We start from the raw sequence: 26,798 nt of genomic DNA, 5'->3' as shown, positions 1-26,798 counted from the left end.
TCACCTGTATCCCAAGGATTTCCAATGAAGAAGCCCCAGAGTGACACAGGAACCCCACAAGGCGTGGGAGCTTTGTAATGGGTTAGGGTCCTTCCAACACAAGGACCCAGTTGGCGTTGGCCCCCATCACAACAAGAACCGCCCCACAAGAGCCAAGCCTCTACCATGACAGAGCTAGAGCTTCATGCCAGGAGCCCATAAGACCAGGGCCAGAGGCAGAGACCCCGGCACAGCAGCTTGCTGTCGTGACCCAGGGACACCCCAACCACAGAGACCCCAAAATGGCATGAACTAGGCCGCGTGCCCCGGGGCCCGCCCCCCACCCCGCTCGCGCCCCTCACCCCGCCCGCCCGCGCCCCTCACCCTTCACGGCCTCGCCGCGGTGCAGCGGGATCTCGCCCTCGCCCTGCGGGCTGTGCGCCTTCACAGCGATGAACTTGCGGCCGGGGACGGCACTGTAAAGTTTCCGCTTCGGGCCCCGGGGCGGCGGCGCGGGGGGCGCGGGAGACGCCGGGCCGGGGCCGGGCGCGGGGCCGGATCCGCCGGGCCCGCTGGGGCTGTAGACGAACACGTAGGTGACGGACGCTATGCCGGGGGGCAGCCGGGCCGCGATCCGGCGCCCGGGGCCCTCCATGTCGCACGTCCCTGCCTCCGCCGCCGGCCTCACCGCATCCGACGCGCAGCGCCCCCCGCCCCGCCCGGCCCGCCCCAACCGCCTGTGGTCCCGGCCCGTGGCCGCTCCATGTGCCGCGCCGCCTCGCCGGCCCCTCCCGCCATCGTAAACGAACCGCGCCCGCTCAGGACTCGGGGGCCGCGGGGCTGCGCTCCCGGGCGCGCCGGGCTCGCTCCATGCCACGGCCGCTCCGCGCCCCGCCTCCTCCGCCAGCTCCTCCCTCTGCGGGCGGCGGCGGCCGGCTCGCCCCGGGTCCGCGGTGCCCCCAATAGACCGACCCCCGCGCGGGCGGCTGGAGAGAAACAACGAGAGCCAGAAGGTGGGCGCACGGGGGACGCCGGGCAGAAGTGCCAGGTAGGAGCTGGAGAAGGGCTGGCACCGAGGCTTCGGGCATCAGGGAAGGAAGGACAGGCGGGGCGCAGCGGTCCGGCCTCCTCAAACCCTGACCACCAGCATGCACTGGGCGCCCAATTCTCCTGCCTCTGGGCCTGTCTCCTCTCGCCTTAGACACCTGTCTAATACCCATGTTCATTCTATGTTAACCACCTTTCCCATACCACTTCTCTGGGCTTGGGTACAGACTCTGAGGTCTTGATTTTCCTGTTTGCCCAAAAGCCTGCTTGGGCTCCCTAGTTCCCAGACAGGACAAATTCACCTGCTCTGCCAATCACCAGCTCTCTGAGACTTAAGAAATACGCTACACTGTTAACACCACCTAGACAACTGTGACCCTGCCCCTTTGACCAGAGATTAAGTTACTGAATCTGCTTCAAATTTGCCCTTGTGGGCTCCACTGTGGTGCTGGAGCAAAAAACTACAGACCGTATTTCTGGGCTCCATGCCAGGCTCAACTAACAGCCAGCAACAAGGAGCCACTGCAGCCCCACCAGGGTCCATAAACGCCATCGCCATCCGTTATGGTTTTGTTTGCAAAACAGGCAACCTGTGTGCGCCCAGCTTGCTCTCCACATCCTGACTGACAGACCACTGTCACACCAGGTAAGCCTCCTTAACCTGTATCACAACTCTTTTAAGTGCTTCTCAGCCCCAAGCCCAGCTTTCTACTTCCTCAGAACCAGTCAGGACCACTGCTGTGATATTGGGGCGCACGGGGGGGGGGAGGGAGAGTCAGAGGCAAGCTGAGCAAGCACAGGTGCCTGCACGCATGCACACGCGCGTGCACACACAAACACAGATCGGGCACTCGAGTCACCTAATAAATGTTGAGAAGAAGGAATTCCACCCTCCCAAAGAGCAGGTGAGCTAGAGACCCTAGAATAGGGGTGTTTGTTCTGTGCCTGCTGCAAGCGTCCACAAGCACAAATGAAGGGGACCAGTGGCAGCCATAGTTCCACTCGAAAGCAGCCCTCCTGGCAAACTGTGGCATCCTAGAATGCATTCTTTCAGCCACCAACCCATTCGATTCTTAGAAAACCTGAGGGGCAATGCAAAAGCTTCAGGGGAGAACTGTGATGTGGAACCAAACAGACAACCTTGGGGGGTGGGAGGAGGGCTGGTCCAAGACGCCTACAGCCCGGAAAGCAGGCTGCATATGCAGGGGAACAACGCAGAAGGGAAAAGCTTCATGTAATCTGCATCGAATACCTTCTACCAAACACCTGTACCCTGGTCAGCTGATCCCTACTCCCTGTGACTTTCAACAAGTCTCCGGCCCAAGCTGGGCCTCAGGACCCCCAGCCTGTACAATGATGTGAACAGAGACAGCCTAAGCGATCGAGGTTAGCTGAGTGACAGGCTCTGCTGCTCAGCCCAGTGGTACACCAACCCATAGGGCTGTAAGAGCTGGCCGACACTGTGAAAACAACATGCTGCTTATGTAACACTTGCATCCAACAGGCTTCCAAACACCTTCTCTAGACCTGGCTCTGGAGAAACGGCAGGAGGCCAGAAGGATAGCTCCTGACCGCCAGGCAAATTTAAGACTACAGCCAGTGGGTAACACAGACGGTGTACCGGGGATCCAAGAAGTCAAAAATCCCCACAGGCACCCCCAGAGAGCTTCTCAAAGGAAACACCTTGCACTGGACTGGTGAGGAGCCAGCAAGGTGGTTAATCTTAAATCTATAAAGGCTAAGAGCTCCAGGCTACGCTTCCTACTCTCAAGTTACGGGGAAACCAGTACTGCAAAAATCCTGGTTTCTCACGGTTCCAGGACTCAGGGGAAGAGGTTAAAAGTAGGTATGTCTATAGGGCTGGGCCTGGGTTGTGGAGATGTGGGGGGCTGGGGGAGCTGGTTGCTCTCACTTGCAGGCTTTGAGCCTACATAGAAAGGCCTGTCCAACCCACTTTCCACCAGTACCACCAGTTTCCATGCCGCAAATGAGCTTCCTAACCACAAGCCGGACCATACCCTCTCCACCCACAACTCCCTCCGCTTCCCCCATCCCCAGACAAGTCCCAGTTTCTAACGGGGATCAGCCTGAGTAAAGCCACCCAGGAACTCTGCCTGCGAGACCTAGCCCATCACCGCCCACGCAGGTACCACGAACCACCTTTCCCTGCCTTTCAGCTGTGGTTGGTCATAGCTCTCGGCCCACTCTGACCCCTCCAGGACCTCCCCGTACTCTCCTACCTGATCTTGTTGTGGCTACCCCTGCCTGCCGCAGGGCCAATGATGTCCTTTTCCGGCTCACTATCCCTGTCCCGATCTTTCTCCTCCTGAAGCCTCTGAAGCAGCAGTTGATGTGGGAGGCTTCGGAGAGTGGGCCCAGGAGAAGCAGCGGGCTGGGCATCGCCTTTCAGGTTGATATCACTGGCTGAGCGCTGTAAGGGTCGAGGGGATGCCAAGCCGCTTGGGCCAGCCAGACGTCGTCGCTTTGCATAGCTGGGGGTTTCCCTGAATGGTACTAGAGCAGAGGGGCACAAGTTAGACTCTGAGGACTAAGTGATCTGGGGGGGGGGGACAGACGACGACTTTATAACTACATTTCTCCTTTCCTTTTCCTCCCTCCAAACCATCCCATATACCCTTCCTTACTCTCTTTAGAACTCATGGCCTCTTTTTCCATTGTTACTACAAGCATATATGTATATGCATATATATTCCTAAATATAAGCTGCTCGGTATAACGTTACTTATAAGGATGATTTCAGCACTGACCATTTGATACTAGATAACCAATTAGTTTGCTCTTCTCTGGGCAACACTGTTTCTCCCACTCCCAGTATGCCCCAGTTGTCTGTAGTTCTTTCTGTAAGGCAACTGACCTTTTAAAACTAAAATCCTGGGCTAGAAGATAGCTCGGGTAATTAAAGTGCTTTCTGTGCAAAACGGAGGACCTGAGTTCAATCCTCAGCACCCACAGAAAAAAAGCCAGGTATGTTGGCATGCACTTGTAATCCCAGCACTGGCGACATGAAGCCAGGCAGTAGATGCCTGGGGCTCCCTGGACAGCCTGCCTTCATAATCAGTGAGCCCCAAGCCTGGGGACAGAGCCTGTCTCCAAAATCAAGGTGGGTAGCTCCTGAAGAAAAATACCCAAGGTTGGCTCCTGGCTTCAACACACACACACACACACACACACACACACACACACACCTGTATATAGATAAATCTATTCAGAGAGAGACAAATGAAGTCTAAAATGTGTTCCAGAAGTGCCCCGATCCCAGGAAATCAGAACAGTTAGCCACACAAATGAAGTCACCACCGGGTGACCACATCCCAGTCATGCTACCTCCAACCCTAACTTGAAGGTTTTAAACTTGCTCCTCTTCTCAGCCTGCTAAGGCTTTGGAATGCCCAGATCCACTGTTAAAACTTCCCGCTTTATAAGGTTCGGGATAAATCAGGCTACACATGACAGATCTCACCAGGCTACTGCTATGTGAGACTGTGTACTATTGACTATCGCCAAGGAAACTAAAAACGGCGTTCTAGACCAGAGTCAGCAAACATCCTAAAAAGAATCCAGCAGTAACTATTTCAGGCTCCGCAGAGCGGAGCCTCCACTGCCATGTCTCAAACTCTGTCGTGGTACCAAGAAAACTGCTACAAACAGTATGTCAACAAATGGGCTTGTCTATGTTCCAGTAAAACTTTACTTTAAGAGACAGATAAGATGTTGACTGTACGTTATGTATAAGAGAATCACTTTAGATCCAAAGACATATATATATGTATATGTATATGTATGTATATATGTATACATATATATATTGAAAGTTAGAATATTTTCATTTGTTTGTTGTGTTTTATTTCAAGGCAGGGTCTCACTATGTAGCCCGGCTGTCTTGGAACTCACTGTGTAGACCAGGCTGGCCTCCAACCCACAGAGAACTGCCTGGCTTGGATTCCCAAGAGCTGGGATTAAAGGTATATGACACTATGCCTGGCTAAAATTAGAATAAATTTTTTAAAAATTTTATGTAAATAGTAACCAAAAGAGCTGAGAAACCACATTAATATCAAACAGAATAAACTTTAAATGAAAAAATGTAAACCTGGAAAGATAGCTCATATAGTAGAATGCTTGACATACAAGCATGAGGACCTGGGTTCAATTCCTTATACTCACATAAAGTCATTGTTGTTGAATACACTTATCCCAAGTTGTGGAGGCAGAGACAGGAGATTCCTGGGGCTCACTGGCCAGCTAGCCTAATCTAATCAGCAATCCAGTCCAGTGAGAAACCATGTCTCAACAAGCAAGATTCAGGATGGTTGCCGAGGAACACCACTGGAAATTGACCTCAGGCCTATACAGTCATATAAACACATACACCTGCACACAGACACGCACACACACGCACACACACATACCCCTTGTGTATGTGTAACAAGAGTCAGAAAGATATATTATACGTCAGTAAGAAGGTCAGTTCATCAAGAATATTAACAAGGGGCTGGAGAGATGGCTCAGCGGTTAAGAGCATTGCCTGCTCTTCCAAAGGTCCTGAGTTCAATCCCCAGCAACCACATGGTGGCTCACAACCATCTGTAATGAGGTCTGGCGCCCTCTTCTGGCCTGCAGACATACACACAGACAGAATATTGTCTACATGATAGATAGATAGATAGATAGATAGATAGATAGATAGATAGATAGATAGATAGATAGATAATATTAACAATTATTAATATATATACACCAAAGAACACAAAAGCAAAATATATGAAACAAATACCACTGACTGAAAAACAGAAATAGAAGCGGGGCAGTGGTGATACACGCCTTTAATCCCTAGCACTTGGGAGGCAGAAGCAGGCGGATATCAGTGAGTTCGAAGGCAGCCTCATCTACAGAGTGAGTTCCAGGACAGCCAGGACTTCACAGAGAAATCCTGTCTTGAATACCAAAATATCAAGCCAAAAAAAGAGAAATAGGCAGTTCTACAATTTATATCCAAAAACTTCAATACTCGTTTCCAATAATGAACAGAAGATCTAAAACATAAATGAGGACATAGGAGACAAGCCAATGAGACCTGACTAACCATCTAGGGCCTCTCATTCAACTGCAGTAACTAGATAGCTAACACCTCCATGTAAAAAGGAGGTGTTTGGCTAGGATACCCAAGTGTCAGGTTCCATCCCAGTATTGGAAAAAAAAAAGAGTTGGAAGACCTAGGCATGTCTATAATCCCAGCATTGGAGAGGCAAAGGCAGGAAAGTCAGTGCAAGTTCAAGACCAGTCAGGGGTTCATAACAAGACTTTGTCTCAACAACAACAAAAGCGTCAGCATATTGGGCGTGGTGGCACACACTTAAAGGCAGTTGTATCTCTGTGAGTTAGAGGTCAGCCTGGTCTTCATAGTGAACCCCAGGACAGTCAGGGTAACATAGACCTTGTCTCAAAAAAAAAAAAAGTGTGTTGGGGGAAGATAGCTCAGCCATTAGGGGCAGCTGTTGCTCTTGCAGAGGACGTGGGTTCAATTCCCAGCATCCACATGATAGCTTACAACCATCCACAACTCCAGTTCCAGGGACTCCAAAGTCCTCTTCTGACCTTTGCTGGCACGAGGGCACTCACATGGTGCACAGACCTACATGCTGGCAAAATCTTCATGCACATAAATAACGCAAGGAGTCAACACACTTTTAGCTAGACTGACTGTAGTAATATTTCATTTGTATTTTAATAAATAAAGTTTGCCTGAAGATCAGAGAGTAAAACAGCTGCAACGGTCAGCCTTACAGACCAAGCAGTGGTGGCACACACCTTTATTCCCAGTAGCCACACTAGTTTGCCATAGAAACCTGGCAGTAGTGGTGCACGCCTTTAATCCCAGCACTAGAGAGGAATGAATATAAAACAGGAGACAGCTCTCAGGCACAGTCTCATTCTGAGGATTCCTGGAGGCAGAATCGCCATTTCAGACTGAGGTAGAATAAGAGCCAGTGGCTGGCTGTTTTGCTTTTCTGACCTTCAGATTGAACCCCAATATCTGTCTCTGGGTTATTAATTGTGCTACAACTGACTTATTTATTTATTTATTTATTTGGTTTTTCAAGACAGGGTTTCTCTGTAGTTTTAGGCCTGTCCTGGAACTTGCTCTTGTAGACCAGGCTGGCCTTGAACCCACAGAGATCCACCTGCCTCTGCCTCCTGAGTGCTGAGATTAAAGGTGTGCACTACCATCGCCCAGCTACAACTGACTTTTAAAACAACAATATATTTTTTAAAAAATACAATAAAATCAGAAATGACTTAGGTATTATCACCAATCTTTCGGAAGAAATAAAATACAAAATGATACTAAGAGCAATCATTTGCCACCAAACTAGATAAGCTAAATAGACAATTATTTTTTAAATCCAAATTACAAAAACCGACTCAAGAAGAAATAGAAAATCTCAACAGACTCGAAACAAGGAAACTGACTGAGAAATCACAACCTTCCTACCAACAACAGAAAGGTGGTAACAGATGGCATGATCAGAAACACTTCAAGAATCAGCATCAATCCTTCTCAAACTAGCCCAAAGAAACAGGAAGAAGAAACCAATTCCTAACTGACTTGTATTCTAGATCCCCAAGCTGGATAAAACATTCCAAGGATAAACACCTCAGGAACCAGTGTGATGCATCAATACAACAAAACAGAAAACCAACATCACTATTTGAGTTGATTCAGAAAACTCATCACTAAAAATCAACATCCTTTAATGATAAAATATCAGAAAACTATGAACAGAAAGAAACTTCCTTGGTAGGTTAAGGCGTCTTTCTTTATAACCCACAGTTAACATCATACTCAGTGGTGAGAGACTAAAAAGCTTTCCTCAAACACGAGGTGCAAGGCCAGGACGCTTGCTTTCATGACTGCTGTTCAATATGGCAGAGAAGTTCAAGCCAGAGCACTAGGGAACAGAAGCAAAGGAGGATGAGCATGGAGGTACACATCTCTAATCTCAGCCTGAGGATGAGCATGGAGGTACACATCTCTAATCTCAGCCTGAGGATGAGCATGGAGGCAGGCATCTCTAATCTCAGCCTGAGGATGAGCATGGAGGCAGGCATCTCTAATCTCAGCCTGAGGATGAGCATGGAGGTACGCATCTCTAATCTCAGCCTGAGGATGAGCATGGAGGCACGCATCTTTAATCTCAGCCTTCAGCAGTTCGAGGCCAGCCAAGGCTACGTAGTGAGACTACCTCCAAAAAGGAAGGAAAGGGGCTGGAGAGATGGCTTCGAAGCTAAGAGAACTGGCTGCTTTTAAAGGGAGAGAGAAAGGAAAGGAAAAACAAGCTGGGCGGTGGTGGCATATGCCTTTAATCCCAGCACTCGGGAGGCAGAGGCAGGCGGATCTCTGTGAGTTCAAGGCCAGCCTGGGCTATAAGAACTAGTGCCAGGACAGGCTCCAAAGCTACAGAGAAACCTGTCTCGAAAAACCAACATAAAAAAAAAGAAAGAAAAAAGAAAAAATGAAATGTATCCAAATTAGAAGGAAGAAGTAAATCCATTTGCAGACAGGATGATCCTATACTCCAGGCGGTAGCGCCTTTAATTCCAGCACTCGGGAGGCAAAGGCAGGCAGATCTCTGTGAGTTTGAGGCCAGCTTGGTCTACATGAGCCAGTTCCAGGATAGACTCCAAAGAAAGAGAGAGAACGAGAGAAAGAAAGAAAGAAAAATAAAGGAAAATCCCAATAATGTGCCAAGAAAGCCACTAAAGCAAATACAGAAAAGCTGGTAACAGCCAGCTACCATTTCTACACACCAGCAATGAGTATCAGTGGGAAAGGAAATCGTCCTTCACCAAATACTGCCATACAACTAAAGAGCCACACGAAAACCGATTCTGAACTCACAGTTCATACAAAAATTAGGCTACAGTTGATCAGTGACCTAAATATAAAAGCTGAGCCCGTGAAAGTCAGAGGAAAACTCAGAGGCTGGTTGGCGGGGCGGGGGGGGGGGGTATGCCATTTGGATGCCATTCAGCGTGGTGACTCTCACACTTTGAATTCCACCTGAGCAAACCAACATCTAATGTAAACTGTGAACCAAAACTAGACATTGTACCAGTTAGGAAGCACCAACTAACTTCTAACCCATCAAAACTGTATTTCTTGTCTTGCTTCTACAAATACCTTAAAGTTTCTCCCTTCTCCTGGCAGTGTTTCTTGCCCCTCTGTTCATGAGTTATCAGATCTAATATAAGCAAAGACCTTACTGGAGCCACACACAAACAGGAGTGGCGGGCAGCTGCTGAGCCCCGTTGGCCACCACTTAGAACCAACCCTCTTGTGCGCCACATTCTGGGTGAAATTCTCTGGGTTGGTTGGAGAGTATTTTGACTCAACGGTGGCTCCTGAAGTCACACTGACTTCTGAAGTTGAAATAGAAACTGTCCTGGGTCCGGTAGGGAGTCTTAGGGTGTCTTAACTGGGTCTAATGAAAAGATCACAGTAGGAAACTCCCAAGAAGACAGGAAATAATACGTTGTTTAAATTCAGCAACTGGGACTCTATCTCACAATTGGCTCTTTTATAGACAAAGGGTAAATCTTACCAAGAAAAATTACCAGCTTGGAAACGAGAGAGAGAGAGAGAAAAAGAGAGAGAGAGAGAGAGAGAGAGAGAGAGAGAGAGAGAGAGAGAGAGAGAGAGAGAAACTGTGTATGTGTGTGTGTGTATGTTTGTCTGTCTGTGTCTGTGTGTCTTGCTTCATAGCTCAGGTTGCTCTCAGTCTCTTATCTCTCTACCTCCAGAATTAAAGCATATACCACAATCAGGTTCTTCAGTCTGCTTTTTAACCACTGTTAGACTTCAATCAAAATCTTGAGCTGAGAAATAAATGAAGGCATTCTAAAGGTATTCCTGTCTAAATAAAAAAACATTTTGCTTCCAAGCAGTGGTGGTGACACACACCTTCAATCCCACCACTTGGGAGGCAGAGACAATAGAATCTCTGAGCCCTCAAGGCCAGCCTGACCTACAGATTGAATTCCAGGACAGCCAGAGCTGTTACACAGAGAAACCTTGTCTTGAAACACAAGCAAAGTAACACTTTGCCTTTCTCATAGGTTCCAACCTGAGCTCATGTATAATCTAAACACACTGATAGGACCTGGTGTCACCCTGAAGATCACCCCCCCACTCCATGGCTACAAGATCCATGGAGTCCACATATAGGTTACATGTGAATTAGAAAGAACTAGAAACCTATTGAAAGTCATTCCTAATGTGTTTCTTACCCATGCTACTAGTCAACCAGACCTAAGGACAAAAGAAAAATATGTTACTGATTTCAGAGTGCACTAGGTAATTTGGGGTTTTTATTTGGTTTGGGCTTGTTTGTTTGTTGAGAGAAGGTTTCACTGTGTAGCCCTAGATAGACAGTAACTCACTGAGATCTGCCTGCCTCTGCCTCTCAAGTGCTGGAATTAAAGGCCTTTGGCACTATGCCTGGCTCCTTGATTTGTCTTTAATCCTAAACTAACTTTAACAATCTAGAAAGGCTCCTGCAATGTTAAAGAGATACTGAATTAATTAATCTTGTTTGATGTATTAAGCTGTATGGAAAGCATTGTAATACTAAACCTTTTGGGGTCGAGGGTGGGGATATAGCCAAAGCTGGTCCCAAACTTATCCCACCTTAGCCTCCAGTGTACTGGGACTATAGGCATACGCTACCCCGGTACCAAATTTTAAACCATATTTTCACATAATTTCAAAATATAAATATTATAAAAGCGTGTAAAATTCCTGGAAATTGGACTTGTTTTGGTACAATCCTATCAGTCGTGTAAGTCCGGCTGTGTTAAAATCTGGTAAGCCACAAAAAGAAATCCAATCCCTTGCTGACTTCATCACCAGCTTTCAGCCATAGCTGTTTGGAGTCTTGCCAACTATACAGTTATTATTGTCTTTCTTCTCTAAAAGTATGTGCAATTAGCTGCAGCCCAAAATTATTTATCCTTCAAAAACATTGTTGGACTCAGACAAGTGCTATGGAATCTAGGTTCCCAGTAACTCAAGATCATACCATTAGCTTGGAGAAGAATTTTCAGAACTGTGATGAAGAAATGAGACCAGCAATGGTGGCCTGAGCCTGGAGTCCTGAGAGTTCGGGGGCTGAGTCCAGAGAACTCAGCTTGAACTCAGGAGTTCAGGGCCAGCCTGGGCAATAACACTGAGAAGAGGTGGGAGCAGGAAGAGGAGAGAAAGAACAAGAAAAGGCAAATGAGAGAGAAGGAAGGGAAGCAGAGAGAACAGAGAAAGAAAAGAGGAGAGAAAAACAGACTAAAAAAATACCGGGTGGTTTGTTCCAACCACTAACCAAGTCCAAGCAAAACAAGAATTAGGGACATGGGCCTGGACCTGAAATTCTAGCACTCTGAAGCTGAGGCAAGAGGATCACCATGAGTGCAAGATGAGCCAGGCCTACACAGTGAGTTCCAGGCCTTCTGGGATGTAGAGTAAGACCCTGTCTCAAGATAAACAGAAAAAGAAATCATAACACAAAAGGAAAACATTGATGAGGTGTCTGAGTCTGGTTGATTTCAGTGGATGTATTTTTGGCAACTTTTTTAATAAAGTTTTTTTTTTTAACTAAAAAAAATGAGGTGACTAATTTTATGTTTATTTGAATTTTTCATTTTAATATTCCAGATTTAAAAACTATGCTTTCCTTTTGCACTGTCTGTGGCCTATTGGTAATTTTTTGAAAATTAAAACTGAAATATTTGCCAGGTGGTGGTGGTGCACACGCCTTTAATCCCAGCACTCGAGAGGGAGAGGCAGGCGGACCTTTGTGAGTTCAAGGCCAGCCTGGTCTACAGAGTGAGCTCCAGGACATCCTGGGCTACACTGAGAAACCCTGTATCAAATAAATAAATAAATAACAAAAACCTGAACTATTCACTTCCTCTCTCCACCTGATCCCTCAGCACTGTTAGGGCTAAGCATGGACATGTTTATTACATGGTAATATATTATCTGCACAAGTTCACTAAGAAACTGTTCTGTTTTCGATAGAGTACAATTGGAGAAACTGATCCTATTACCAAAGCTTTGATTAGAATGTGATTTGAGAATCCGCATAGGATGCCAACCTGCAAGAGCTGTTCCAAGCCTTATTGTGAGTAAAATATCACTTTCTGCCTGTTTCCTCCAGAAACCTGAGGGGATTTGAAAAACCTTTAAAAAAAAAAACAATGAATTACTATAAGAGTAGTCTGGAGTTCATCTTGATTTTAATTTCTGAGCCATAAAAGATTTTTAAAAGTCCAAACTGAGGCCACGCAGTGGTAGCACATGCCTTTAATACCAGCACAGAGATCTTTGAGAGTTCGAGGACAGCCTGGTCTAAAAGGGAGTTCCAGAACAGACTCCAAAGCTACACAGAGAAACCCTGTCTCAAAAAAAAAAAAAAGTCCAAACTGAGGTTCCTTGCCAAAAGTTTCATCAAAACAAACTAAAGAGCCTGTGTGGTTAACTACTCTCCTTACTAAATGTGTTGTTGTTGCTGGGAGACAGTCTGATGTAGCCCAGGCTGGCCTCAAACTCACTTGCACTGAGGATGACTTTGAACCTCTGATCCTGTCTCCACTTCCGGAGTGCTGGGATTAGTGATACAACCCAGCACTTTGCACAGCTGGGCAGGCACCCTTCCAATTTTAGCTACATTCCAAGCCTCTCCTACTAAATGTGTCTAAATAGGCTAAGGTTCAAAGACTGACATAGCTACAGAGAGTTCTGCTTCAGAGAAAACCGCAGAACACTGTTCCGAGACTGCGGGCCTGCTCACTGGTTTGAAATTGTTATTAGTATTATTTATTGCCTATAAACTGAACTGGATATTGATCTTCTATATTCCTCCATTTGAACGTTTTCCCACTTCTCCAACTTAGAATCACTAAGAACAGGAGCTGTTTGTTCCTGAAACTCCAAAGCTGGGGAGAGACACCTTGATTCAATGCCAGAGGATAACCCTGCCCAAGTGCTGGCCACCAAGGGAGGTCAGCCTTCTCCCCAGTGCCAGAAATACGGGCATTTGTGATGCAAGCCAAGAAACATGCTTCGAGCTCAACTCCAGAAATCTTGGCTAAATTCTTTCTGGACTCTGACTGATTCTGTTTGTTCTAATGATTCACCTTTGCTATGCTTTTGTTCAATAGAAATATTATTTTGAGCAAGGCATGATGGCATACACCTTTAATCCCAGAGGCTGGTGGATCTCTGAGTTGGAGGCCAGCCTAGTCTATATAATGAGTTCCAGGATGTAGAGAGAACCTACCTCAAAAAAACAAAAAGATGTATACATATTTTGGTTGATAGAATCCTCAGCTAAGGACATACTGTAGTCTTGGGCATCTGCCTCATAGTTATCATAATTATCCAGTGTGCTACATTTTCTTCTAGGGTCTCAAATGTGTCTTCACAGCCATCCACAGTACACCAACAAAAATGAGATCAACAACAACAACAAAAATCTTCAACATCTAACAGTATGATTTGAGTCAAAAACATCCATCCAGCCATGACACATTACGATGATACTTATGCCCAAGTTCTGGTCAAAGTGAATAACTATTTTTGTTAAAAAAAAGAAAAAAGTGCCAGGCATGGTGGTACGTGTCTTTAATCCCAGCCCCCTCTCCGTGAGTCTACACAGTGAGACCTGTCATCTCACTGGGATGCCGTTAATGGGAGTGGCTCTGGCACTCTAATGCCAAACAAAGTAGAGCCCATCATCTGAGGCCAGAAAGTACAGTAATCAGAGCAACCAGCTAACTTCTAAACAAAGGTTGTCCTGTCTTGTCTCTACAAATTCTTGGCCTTCTGCTCCTTCCAGCAGAGTGCAGCTTCCGTTGAGGAGTTGCAGAATACTAAAAGCCCCATAAAATGTAAACATGCTTACGTATTTCTTCTATCAGTGATAAATGGTGCAACCTTATGTTTGGTGATGGATTCTTTGATATAACATCAAAAGCATGAGCATTTTTTTTCTTTTTTGGTTTTTCAAGACAGAGTTCTCTGTAGCTTTGGAGCCTGTCCTGGAACTAACTCTTGTAGACCAGGCTGGCCTCGAACTCACAGAGATCCGCCTGCCTCTGCCTCTTGAGTCCTGGGATTAAAGGCGTGCGGCACCACCGCCCGACGAGAATTTGTTTTCATTTTAATTAAAAAAACAAAATGGAGTATGATAACAAGAACCTAGAGACCCTGCTACTAAAGAGGCTGAGGCAGGAAGATCAAAACCAGTCTGAGCAAGAAACAAAGCAGGACACGGTAGTTTCTTTCCTGTAATCCAGATACTCAGAGGCTAAGGCAGGAGACCTGTCGAGAGTTTGAGGCCAGTCTGGGATACGTACAGAGCTCAACACCAATCTGGGCCACAGTGAACCTTATCTCAAAACCAAAACCATATGCAATGTATTTTCAGTTTGTTGCATCTATTTATTTGTATATGTACATACATGAACATAATGCCATGGCCCTGTGAAACACGTCAAGGTCCTGAAGTCAGCTCTCTCCTTGCACCATGTACATTTCCCAAGCTTAGCAGCAAGCACCTTTACCCACTAAATCATCTTGCCGGCCCTATATTCTTTTTTTTTTTTTTTTTTGGTTTTTCGAGACAGGGTTTCCCTGTAGTTTCTAGAGCCTATCCTGGAACTAGCTCTTGTAGACCAGGCTGGCCTCGAACTCAGAGATCCGCCTGCCTCTGCCTCCCGAGTGCTGGGATTAAAGGCGTGCGCCACCACCACCCGGCCAGCCCTATATATTCAAAGTAAATAAAGAATTCTTATAGTTCAACAATAAGGAAAAAAAACTTAAGTGAGTAAAGGCCTTCACTTTTCTCCAAAGACACACAAATGAAAAACAAACTCCTGAGAATGTGCTTAATAGCATTGGGCATTAGGAAACCACAAACCACAATGAAATACCACACCATATCCAACAGGGTAACTACAATTTTAAAAAAAAGCAGGCAAGCGTTGGGAAGAATGTAAAGAAGCTAGAAACCCACGGATAGATGAAAGAAGTTTAGTGGAAACAGTTTAGAAACTCTTCAAAACTGTAAGAACTATCATATCACCTAGCAATTCCACTCCTCGGGATAAGCCCCAAAGAAGTGTAAACTATTATTCATATAAACGCATGTACAAACACGTTTGTGATCGCAATACTCATAAATCGAAAAGTAAAGACCAGCTGGAGGGATGGCTTCAGCCCTTTTCGTTTGTTTGTTTGGTTTTTCGAGACAGGGTTTCTCTGCGGCTTTGGAGCCTGTCCTGGAACTAGCTCTTGTAGACCAGGTTGGCCTCAAACTCACAGTGATCCGCCTGCCTCTGCCTCCCGAGTGCTGGGATTAAAGGCCTGCGCCACCACTGCCCAGCATGGCTTCAGCTCTTAAGAGTGGATACTGACTTGGAAGAGGGACGCAGGTTTGGGTCCCAGTACCCACACTGGTGGCTCACAACCATCTGTATCTCCAGTTTCAGGGGATCTGTACCCTCTTCTGGCCCCCCAGGGCACCTGTATGCATGTTGTACACATACAGACAAGCAGGCAGGCACACAAGCACACCACATACACACACACACACACACACACACACACACTGTATATATGTGTGTGTGTTTTTTAAAGTAGAAACAACTTATATATCCACCAGTAGGCGAAAGAATAAGCCAAATACCATGCACACAGACAACAGAATACATTTTAGCCATAAGAAGGAATGAAATGATCTTGCAAGGCAGATGAAGTTCAAAGCCACAAAGAAAGGGTAATAGTGTAATTCCATTGATACGAAACAGCAATAACAGGTAAATGCCAAGAGAAATTATGTTCTCAGCTGACAGGCTGGGGAAGAGGGCAACACAGAACTTAACATATCTGAAGTACCCTTTGGAGCAATGAAAACATTTTGGGATTCAACAAAACTGGCATTCAATACTGTAAATGTAAGGAATGCTGCCGGATTGTCAATAAAAGTAGTCAATTTTAAGTAAGGAACATTTCTCCTTGATTTAAAAACAAAAACTATACCGTGGGCAGGCTTTGGCCTGCAGCACTGCCTGCCAAAGACTTGTCTACACCTATTATAAAAAGCGTGGAGCCAGGATGGGCCAAGCAGGCTTCACCTTGAGCTGGTGACCAGTGTAGACGCTCAGGCCACACCCGGGCCCAGACTCAGAACCTACACTGAACAAGCTCTCCAAGTGACGTCACCATATGAGAAGCACTGCCCGAGGCACGTATCAAAAACATGAGCTAGGCAGTCCACGTGACCATATATACATAGAATGCTTTGTATCCATAGAAGGTTGACTGAAAGCGCATAAGCCCACTAACCGAAACAGGAAGCAGAGAAAGCCACTGACCAGAGTCCCACCCAAGGGTCTGTTGGGCCATCAAGAGAAGCAAGGATGCCGTGTCTCTTGAAACACGGCATGAGAGCGTGCAAGACACTACCCTGAGAAAGGAAGTGGAGGACAGCCAGGCAGAGAGCTCCCACAGCCCCAGAGGGAGACAGAGTAACTTAGAGCTGTCACTTAAGAAATGTCCTTAGCGTGGATGGATATGTGCAGAGGGAGGTGGGCAACCCAGACCTGAGTCCCCAGGTCTAATGATAGGTTTTCTCATTAACCCTCTAAGAGTTGGGTTTCTTCTCTGTAAGAAATAAATAAATAAATAAAGGCCCAATAATCAGCTTCACAAGGGAACATTAGGAAGGTGAACTTAGATACACCGTACTGCACAGGGTCAGTGCCTAGTGTTTTGTCAGCTCTACACACGTCAGGGTCATCTAGGAAGAAGCAACTTCAGTTGAGAAAACGTCTCCACCTCATTGGCCTAGAGGTAAGTTTGCGGGGCACTTCTTCCGCTATTGTTAAATAACTGATGTGGAAGGGCCCAGCCCACTGTGGGCGGTGCCACGCCTGGGCAGGTGGTTCTGGAGCCTCTAAGAAAGCAAGCTGAGCAAACCGTGTGGAGCAAGCCAGTAAGCAGCATGTCTCGGTGGCCTCTGCTTCAGTCCCTGCCTTCTATCCTGCCTTCCCTTCCTGATGGGGTGTTGACTGGGATGTGTGTGCTGTAATAAACCCTTTCCTCCCTAAGCTGCTGTGGTCACGGTGTCTTATCGCAGCAGGAGAACGCTAACCAGGACAGGCTGTAACACAGAGATGTGTGCTCTATACGGTTATGAGAGCAGATGACACTGATACCCACTCGACTCAGCAACGATGTGCCTAGCCCCAGCTGAGCAAGCACGCTTGGGTAAAACAGACAGTGCGCCCCGGCTGGTGACCCCCAGAATCCTGGGATAAAGGGCAGAGGACTATTCCTACAAACATCCGAGATATTATACAAGTCCCTCATCTCTTGCAAAATCAGTTACAAACAAGTCACTGCCTAGAATTCAGCCCCTTCCAGAATCAAATGCTACAGGAGACCAAGGTGAAAAGAAGATACAATATCTAAGACACTATATTTCATTTATGGGCAAAGGGAGGCACCACAGATATCAGCAATTCTCTCAAGATTAGACAATCAGGTAATGAGGCATCCACACACAGGGTGATCCCCAAAAATGCCATCTCTGATGCTGTCAGCCCCAAGCAAACTGTAGCTGTCACATGCATCTATATAAACCCAAAAACTTTCTACCTGAACTAGGGCCCGGCTTTGTACCATGAATCATGAAGTCACTTAGCACTGCTGCAGGATCTCTCTTGGGGAAGCCACCCACCCTCAGTTCATCCACCATTATGGCCCCACCTTGCAAGGTTCAAGGGGCGCATGACCAAACCTTATTAGCAAGGAGCAGCTCAAGGGAGTGCCCTAAACATGAAACTGACCTTAATCTTAACCCCAACCAAAGATGAATCCCCAAGCCATACTGTCATAAACCGAGGAATATTCTAACCTTAATGCCAGCTCCATCCCTTTGCTGCCCAATGTCACTGCAAATCGAAACAAGAAATGGGGACACTTCAAGTAACACTCACAGAAGAAAGGGGAGCCTGGGGCTCCATGTTCCAGAAAGATTCACAGGCAGAAAAGCCTACCCAGAACATTAAGGGATCCCTACAGCTAGAAGGCTTTGCTGTAGCCCAGACAGCAACCCTTTGCTGGAGGAGGGGCCCACAGTACCCTGCAGACTTACTCACCTGTACCCAGGATGAGACAGCAGGGCTCCAGAGACAAAACACGCATGCACACGCACACACCACACCTCTCTCACACACACACTTGTCTATCCGTCTGTCTGTTTGTCTCTCTTACACACACACACACACACACACACACACATACATACACACACACCGAAGCATAGGCTAGAGCCTTCTGCCTGCCAGTCTTGAAGCAAAAACTACACATGCAGCTTCTGGTCCTCCTCCAAGCGCTTATACATATGCCAAGTGTCTTTTATGCGCTACCTGCTGGGAGCTCAAACCCTCTGTGGAAAGAGATAGCCGCAAGCCTAGTCCCACTTCAGTCTTCACCCTCACCATTGTGTCCTGTCCTCTCCGCAGGTTATACTCATGGAATCGTGTCATATGCAAAGCCACAGGAAGCTACACACTGCCCTAGCACACAATGGGAAGCACAGAGCCCATTCTAGATGTCGACCACCGGGGTCCGTGCCATCACAACCTAGAGCCCAGACCTGCTCTAGGCCCCGACCAAAAATCCTGTTCTGTCCACACAGGCCACTTTTCATTGCATTCCTGTGTCTGCAAGGGCCACTAGCAGACAACTGCCTTGGAGTATGGAGACCCTGTTCCACCACCAGGGTGTTGCTTAGGACAGCCACAGCACATTCAGAAAGGATCTACGGGTGGGCAGAACTCACCGACATCCGAGTCTTTGTGGGTCTTGATTACCTCAGCAAGCTCAAAGTTCCCTGCAATAATGGCCACCTGGGAGAGAGAAATCAACACATGGAAGGCAAGGAGGGAGGCACCCAAAACCCCAAGTGCTCCTACTGGGATCTTCCCAAAGCCACCCTTCTCTCAAGTCACAGCAGTCAATGTCTGTTGACACATCACTTCTACTGGACAAGAGACGGGATACCAGGAGCGAGGGTTGGCCCATTGCCCTCATCTACCTACGTCCAAGAGTGCTTCTGGGACACAAGGCTTAGAGTTAAAACATGAACAAACCCAAACACAACAGTAGAACTTTTAATCTGTCCCTATATGCAGCCATGATTCCGATATCAATCCTGGTCCCACAGCTTCTCAGCCCTCATTCTTCCTACCTATGTCCCCAAACCTGGCCCATCTAATATACCTTGGTGTATCTACTTCCAGATGTGCCCAAATCTTCAACCTCTACCTTACACTCACAGACACGGCCTTAAAAGCTTGACTTTCTGACATTCTCAGAGGCCCGTGCTCCCATTAAGAATAACAGATACAGGCGGGGGGGGGGGGGGGGGCAGGGGGGGCGCACGCCTTTAATCCCAGCACTCGGGAGGCAGAGGCAGGCGGATATCTGTGAGTTCGAGACCAGCCTGGTCTACAAGAGCTAGTTTCAGAACAGGCTCCCAAGCTACAGAGAAGCCCTGTCTCAAAAAAACCAAACAATAATAATAATAATAATAATAATAGTAACAACAACCGCAGATATCCCTTTCCCCGCTGCTTTCATGGTCCATAAATTCCCATGATACCCTCAACTCCTCCAAAACTCCAGGCCACAGAGATAACTACCTGGCTATCCAGTGCCAACCAGCCTGGGTCAAGTCAGGTGTAGTAGAGGTCACATATCCCTCTCAAGTCTGTCCTCTGCACTCTTGCCTGCTTCCGGGGAATCAGGCCAACCACACCTGTCCATCCCCCAGAGTCCTGGAGTCATATGGCATTTATCCATAGAAGGAGGGCAGAGGCAACCACCACACTATAGAGGTGTTTTATTTATGTTTTAATAAATAAAGCTTGCCTAAAGATCAGAAGGGCAAAGCTAAACCACTAGAGGTCAGGCAGTGGTGGCACACACCTTTAATCCCAGGATTTGGGAAACAGAGGCAGATGGATCTCTGTGAGTTCAAGGCCACCCTGGGCTACAAAAGAAACAAATCCAGGTGGTGGTGCCTCACACCTTTAATCCCAGCACTAGTGGAAATATTAAATGGGAGGAGAGAGGCTTAGTCAGCTTTGGCTGCTTAGTCTGCTTAGTCTACGGTCACTCAGCCTCGGTAGAGAAAAGACTTCTCTAGTGGGTTAGCTTCTTTGCTTTTCTGGTTTTCGGGTTGAACTCCAACATCTGTCTCTGTGTTTGTATTATCTGTGCTACACCACACCAAACATTCCCTCAAACTCTGAGCATACTAGCCCACTCATAATTCCACCTTTGGCGGCAGTCCTCAGAGCAAGCACTCCCTTCTTGCCCTCTGAAGAAGAATCCAAGTTCAAAGTCAGTAGGACACACGAGCAGCCCCCCGGGTCAGCCTTTCACATCCTGTACCTGAAAGGCTGTCTGGCTGTTGTAATTGCGGACGTCCTTGTTGGCACCACGGAAAAGCAGGACACGAGCGCAGCTCTCCTGTTGGGAGGCAGCAACCATCACACTGGGCCGTAGAGAGGCAGGGCCAACCATGGCAGGTACACATGTGGATAGGCATGCACAGGTGTGCAGGGCACAGGAATCGCACACACAGAGACGCATGCCTAGGCTAGGTAGGGCTATGTATGCAGCTCTCATGGGAGAGCTAGCTGTTAAGAACATACACGTGGACATATTGACACACGTGTGTTAAGAAAACAGATATGTTTAAGTAGGCCACCCAGGAACCAAACCGGGCATAGAACATACACATGGAGTGTCACACAGGCTGTGATGTATGGTCATCTGTGTGCAGGCACACAGTCACACTTTACTACACGCAGAAAATGTAAATGAACCTGAAGAGGCGGTGAGTCTCAAGGTATACCTGGTTATAGAGGGCACAGATGTGCAAGGCTGTGTTTCCCGAGGCATTCTGGGCACCCATGTTGGCCCCATAGAACAGCAAGTGCTCCAAGTGTTGCACGTGTCCAAAGCGGCAGGCCTGCGGAGAAGAGAGGTACTGAAGTATCCCAGACAGAGGCCTACAGCCTGGACCCAGCCCAGGCCCCCTCCTCACCTGATGGATTTCCTGCCAGCCATTCTCATCAGTGGTCCCCAGCTGTGCATGGTCATGGAGCAGCAGCTCGCAGCAGAGGGCATCCCCACCCCCTAGGGCACTATGGTACAGGGGCGTCAGGCCGCGGCTGTCCTTGTAGTCAGGTGAAGCCCCCAGGTCCAGCAGGGTCTGAGGATAAAGCACCTCAGGATCCATGCCAGGCCCAGCCTTCTGCATGAGCCCATGAGTCCCTCCAGACCAGGGTCCTGCCCTCACTAACCGTCAATGCCCCTGCATTCCTCTGGCGGGTGGCGCAGTGGACAGCTGTTAGCCCGTCTCGGGTTCGGAAGTCCAGGTGAGCACCGCCGTTGCGAAGAACCTTCAGGAGGTCAGTGGCATTGTCCAACTGTGCCGCAAGGCTCAGAGGGCACTCTGGGTTTAGAGATAAATAAAAGTTAAAGAGTCCCAGCCGCTCAGAAAACAAAACCAAACAAACAAAACAACAACAAAAAAAAAAAAAACCCAGCCCCTCCCTGCTCTTCTCCTACCTCCTGAGTCAGGGTCATGAAAATTGGGGTCCAGCCCCTTGTCCAGCAGGCGGGCCACCTTGTCTGTACTGTGTAGCTGGACATAGTCCATGAACTTCTTCAGGTTTGCCTAGAACACCAACCATCCCAGTCAGTGGGGTGTCACTGTCATGGTCATCCTCCCAGCAACCCCTTCTTCCAGCAAGCTCCCAACCACCTGTAAGGCATACACTGTCCCTAGTCCCACTCTGTCTAACCTGTCTGTCGTCTTATTCATCCTCGACCCCGTACTTTTACCTCAGCGCCGGTTCCATCTTGGCTAGACCCTTGTGCTTTCAAAGCGCTTCTTACAAACCCAGCCTGAGCCTGGCCACTTTCATCACAGCCAGGTCACCTTAGTCACAGGCCCCAATTGAGTCCCTTCCCTCAGCCTAAAAGAACACTGAGACCATTCTGACAGGAGCCGAAGGCTAACAACTCCAGCCTCATTCCTCTGACCAGCTCCTCCTACATTCCGTGGTAGACCCCTGGAGCACCCACGGCGTGACTTTGTCTTTTCGTCCCTCACCCAGCAAAGCCTCACTAGCCTTGTCTGGTGGCATCTAAAAAACAGCATTTATCATAGACAGGAGAGGGTGGGTGCCTGGTGGACCAGTATCATCTGGGGTCAGAGTGATAAAACCAGAGGAAGAATCTACACAAATCATCTAGGAAGAACATTAAGACAGCCTCGAGGTCACAGGGGGAGAGGGTAGGGACACCTGGACCCCAGGCAAGCAAGAGGACGGGGCTGCAGGGAAGAGTTCAGACTCGTCCAAAACACAGACAAGACTCGCTGAAAAGCTAGTCCCCCATGTCTGTGGACCTGAGAATGGATCTAGAGAGCCCAGGATGACAGGGTCACACAAGGGCCAGTGGAGCGAGACAGATACCTCTCTCTCTCTGACGTGGTCTCTGCCCAATACAGAGCCAGAGCCAGTGACTGTCACCTGCCCTGGAACAGCAGAAAAGTCTGCCACAGAACCCAAGGATCTAGGACCTTAGGTAGGGTCACTAAGTTCCTCTCCGAAGCTCCAGAAACCATCAGCAAAGTTCCCATGAGCAAATTCCCGTTTGCCCGCAGAGCTGGGGGACTTGGAAAAGGCCTAGGACATATACTCCTTGCCCTCTGGACACCCATAGGAGTGTACACCTGGGTGCAGGTCCAAGAAGCAAAAACACTGTACAGGTATACACAGGCTACTCAGCTCCTACCTAGGCAGATTTGGGCCAGCTTCACTGGGCAGTGGGCAGTCACAGCAGGTGACTCAACCCCTCTGCCTTACCTGCGAAATGAGGTAGTAAATCCCTCCTGGGAGGGAATTAGTGAGAAATCTAAGTCTGTGTTCCTCGTACTAAGGAACACTAACCACTGGGCCTCTTGTCCCCACAGCCAATGCACTGGACACTCATTCGCTTCCCTCTCCCCCAGTTTCAAACAACGTACTCAGCCCACTACCAGCAAAACTCGGATTTAGCAGGAACCTATCACTGGACCAGTCCTGAACATGGAGCCTGAGCCCAGCCCCGGACCAGGTCCTGAAACCCACTTCCGGGAAAGCAGAGTGGGCCAAACCTGAATAGGGGCAGTGGTCATGGAAGGTCCCCGCCAGTGACTGCTTTACCTTTGTGTGCAGCTTTGCAAACTGTTTGTCATCTATGAGGTTCTGGGCGTAAACTCTCCGCTTGTATCGAAACTGCTCGGGTAAAGAAAAGGAGGAGAGAAGGCGCGCACACAGGTCCAGTGAGCAAGGGGTGGTGGCCACCACCACAGGCTACTTACTGCTCACCACCCTCCTGCCCATACTCTCACTGCAACACAGCCAGACAAGTCCCAGACACTCACTTACAGAGGGGACAGACAACAGCTGGCAGCTACTGACTACCCACTGCACAGAAACAATGTGTGGTCCGGAGAAGACAGTACTCACTCGGCCAATTCATGGCCTGGCAGGCCTGCAGCTACCTGTCTCATTCCCACCTCCAGGACTTGGAAAACTTGACTTCTCTCCCAAGATCCGAAACTAAGCTTCTATTCCCAAACACTTTCTCTCCAAGTAGAAATAACCCAATTCCTGATGCTACCACGAGGATCAGACCAACTCTGACCTTGGAACACACACACACACACACACACACACACACACACGCAAAGACCTTCCAATGAGGACCGAATCTCCATCCTGGAGTGGCACTCAAATCACCTTTATGCATCATAAATGGTGCTAATATTTTCGGCCAATCTCCGATGTGCACACAGAGAACACTGTTCACATCGCATGACCCTTAAGGCACTCAGCCCTTCTCACACTTCTCCCTCCCATGTTCAAACTGCTCACACCATGCATGCTGAGTGCATGTGCTGCAGGTGCTCATTGTGTGCTGCACACATTGCATGCAGCAAGTACTCTACACACTGCTCACACTGCTCTCCACGCCTAAGCTGCAACACACCACTTACCACACATGCAGCTCACACTTCACCCTACCCGCTGCACTCAATGTACCCACTTCTGGCTCTCAGCACACTGCTCAGGCTGCACATAGCCCCCCACCGCTCCTGTTGCCAACTCCTCCCGGCCTGCCCTTCACTGCTCCAGCCACGGAGCTCAAAGATCACACCCAGTGCGCTCCATTCCACCCCCACCCTGGTCTGCCCAGCACCTCCAGATAGGGCAGGGGCGTGTCCAGGTTAGGCGGGTAGTCCTGTAAGAGCCGCTCTTCATCCAGGAACTTGCCGGCGCGACCCCGGGAGGGCGGCTGGAATAGCCCGTAGTTGAGTGCGTCCTGAAGGCTGTGGTTGAGGGCGCAGAGCACACGCTGCTTGGCGGCCCACACGGGCGCGGTTGGGTCCAGACGCAGGCACTTCTGCAGCGGAGCGAGTCGTGAGCCCGGACCTGCGAGCGCAGGGCACCGCGCCCCGGGCCCCGCTTGGAGGGCTACTTGGGGAGCAAGAGCAGGGACCCCGCGCCACCGCGCCGAGGCCGAGGCCCCGCCCCGGGGCTGGGCTTCCAGGGCCCCGCCCCGGCTATGGGGAGGGTCCCGCGGAGGCGGCGGGGGAGGGGCGAGTGGCCGCGGCCGGGGGTCCTGGCGCAGGGCGCGCCCGGAGGGGGTCACCGCTAGTGGGCTATACAGGGGTACGGCGAGATCGCGAGGGCTCACCGTTTGTTGCAGGTCCGGGATGCCGACGCGCACGACCACGGCGCTGGCCCCGGGGCCGTCCATCCCGGTGCTAGCGCCGGGGCCCGGACTGTTGCCGGCGGAGAGAGGAGCGCACGGGGATTCCGCGCGGCGCCCTGGCCCCCCCTGACCCCCCGCCGGAGCCCCGCCGACCGCGCTACGCGGGAGGGGGCCGGGGGGGGCCGGGGCCGGGGCCAGCGCGGGGGACAGCGGCTCCGGGGGCTCCGCAGGCGCAGCGGCGGCGGCGACGGCGGCACGGTTTAGCTGCATCGGCCCCGGCTTCGAGCGGCGCCTGCCTTCCCCGGGGGCGGGGGCGGCGGGGGGAGGGGGCCCGAGCCCGGAGCTGAGCGGAGGCGGGGAGGGGGCCGCGCCGGAGGCGGGGACGGGAAGCCCAGGGCCGGGAAACTGGGGTCCCCCGCGGGGTCGGGCGGCGTGGGCGTGTGGTGCAGAGGGCGGGGGCCGGGGGCCCGCTCGGGAGGGGGGGTGGCTGTCGAGGGGGAGTGGCTGACACAGCGGGGGGATGGCACGCCGCGCTTCCGCTGCAGGCGAGCGTCGCAGACCACCGTACTAGGGTGACGGAGGGTTCTGGAGCTGGGTGAGGGACCTCTACGCGTCGGGGCAAGAGGACCACAGGCTGACGGAGAGGGAGAGATAAGCAGGAAAATTGGTGTCCCGGGGTGGAAATCTCCCCAGTCTGCCGACCCCACACTCCAGACCCCGCGGAGGTGGTGGGATCAGCCGGGGTATCGTACTGGGTGGAGGGCCGCAGACCCCAGGCTCGATCAGGGCGGAGCTGCTGTGCCACGGAAGGGACCCCCAAATCAGCCCTTCTAGCCGCACCCAGGATGTTCCTCTCGGCCCCCGCCGCAACCGAGTTTGGGGGGTCTGTCCGGACTCTGCGGCCTCCCCCACCCTGGATGGCCCAACCCTGCAGCTGGTCGCCCCCTCCCCGTCACCTTAGCGACAGGCAGGATGGGGGCGCGACCTACGAGGAAGGGCTTAGGGGAGGGGGCGCCACTAGTCTCCACCTGCGACGGGGAACTGAATTTTAGTTTCACACGTTGTCGTGGCAACGCGGGAGGGGGTGACGAGTGGGCGGGGAGGGGAGCGCTGCGAGTGAACCAACTCAGGCGCCGCCCGCGTGGCGTGCCAGCCTTAGCCCGGCGCTGCCTCGGAAGTGCCCAACGCGCGGGGACCCCGCTCCGAATGCCCAGAAAGGTGCAGCCCCTGAATGGATGAATTGCCCTACTAATAGCAGGGTCTAGTCCTGCCTGCCACAGCACTCTCCCACCTACCTTGACTTACACCCCACCCCCTAACGGCCCCAGAGAGCCACTCATCGCTGGCGGCATACACTGGACAGCTTTTGCGGAGCAGCCTGGCCGGGAACTCTGCCAGTGGCAGGAAGCATCCCCTCAGCCCCAGCCTCCCCAACCCTCTCCGTGAGCAGCCCTGGATCGCCCACAAAACTGGTTATTCCTGAACATCCCAGGAATAACCTTGGACTGCCCTGATCCTATACACCTATAGAGCCTAACCAGATCCCACCCCCCTGACCACCCGGTTCACCTTAGACATGCCCTCACCCCACACAGAACAGTGATTGGTTAGATTTGCTCCCCAAAACAGCCTGCACTCCACCGATCCACCACCTTCCAAAAGTGTTTCATACAGGACCTTCTGACCAATCCAAACCCCACAGCTCTATCCTCCATGGACCACCTGGCTCATTCCCACTTCGCTACCCTTGAGGAAAAAATCTCTGCCCTCAAAAGAACTCTTACCCGGCAGAACTAAGTCTCCAGCGCTTCTGTGCCTCTGTTCCCTGCTGCTCTCAAGCCTGGGTGGA

At 50.0% G+C, this 26,798-nt stretch overlaps 1 protein-coding gene across 4 annotated transcripts in view; it reads right to left on the bottom strand.

The window, feature by feature from the left end:
- Positions 1 to 25,219, bottom strand: part of Shank3 (SH3 and multiple ankyrin repeat domains 3) — a 58,755-nt gene extending 33,536 nt beyond the window's left edge. For 3 of the 4 annotated variants that reach the window (XM_038341740.1, XM_038341742.1, XM_038341741.2), the window contains exons 1-11: positions 24,932 to 25,219; positions 24,434 to 24,637; positions 23,395 to 23,466; positions 21,752 to 21,860; positions 21,484 to 21,635; positions 21,225 to 21,392; positions 21,033 to 21,149; positions 20,567 to 20,644; positions 18,951 to 19,017; positions 3,267 to 3,540; positions 364 to 557 (exon numbers count right to left, since the gene is read on the bottom strand). In XM_038341740.1, coding sequence (XP_038197668.1) covers positions 364 to 557; positions 3,267 to 3,540; positions 18,951 to 19,017; positions 20,567 to 20,644; positions 21,033 to 21,149; positions 21,225 to 21,392; positions 21,484 to 21,635; positions 21,752 to 21,860; positions 23,395 to 23,466; positions 24,434 to 24,637; positions 24,932 to 25,219 — 1,723 coding nt within the window. Of the gene's footprint in view, positions 1 to 363; positions 558 to 3,266; positions 3,541 to 18,950; positions 19,018 to 20,566; positions 20,645 to 21,032; positions 21,150 to 21,224; positions 21,393 to 21,483; positions 21,636 to 21,751; positions 21,861 to 23,394; positions 23,467 to 24,433; positions 24,638 to 24,931 lie in introns of those variants that run through there. The other variant, XM_042055654.1, reaches the window with a different exon arrangement.
- Between the last annotated feature and the right edge of the window lie 1,579 nt (positions 25,220 to 26,798).

The sequence above is a fragment of the Arvicola amphibius genome, chromosome 9, assembly GCF_903992535.2.
Source record: "Arvicola amphibius chromosome 9, mArvAmp1.2, whole genome shotgun sequence".
NCBI classification, from domain to species: Eukaryota; Metazoa; Chordata; class Mammalia; order Rodentia; family Cricetidae; genus Arvicola; species Arvicola amphibius.
This window is presented reverse-complemented; position numbering and strand designations above follow the sequence as displayed.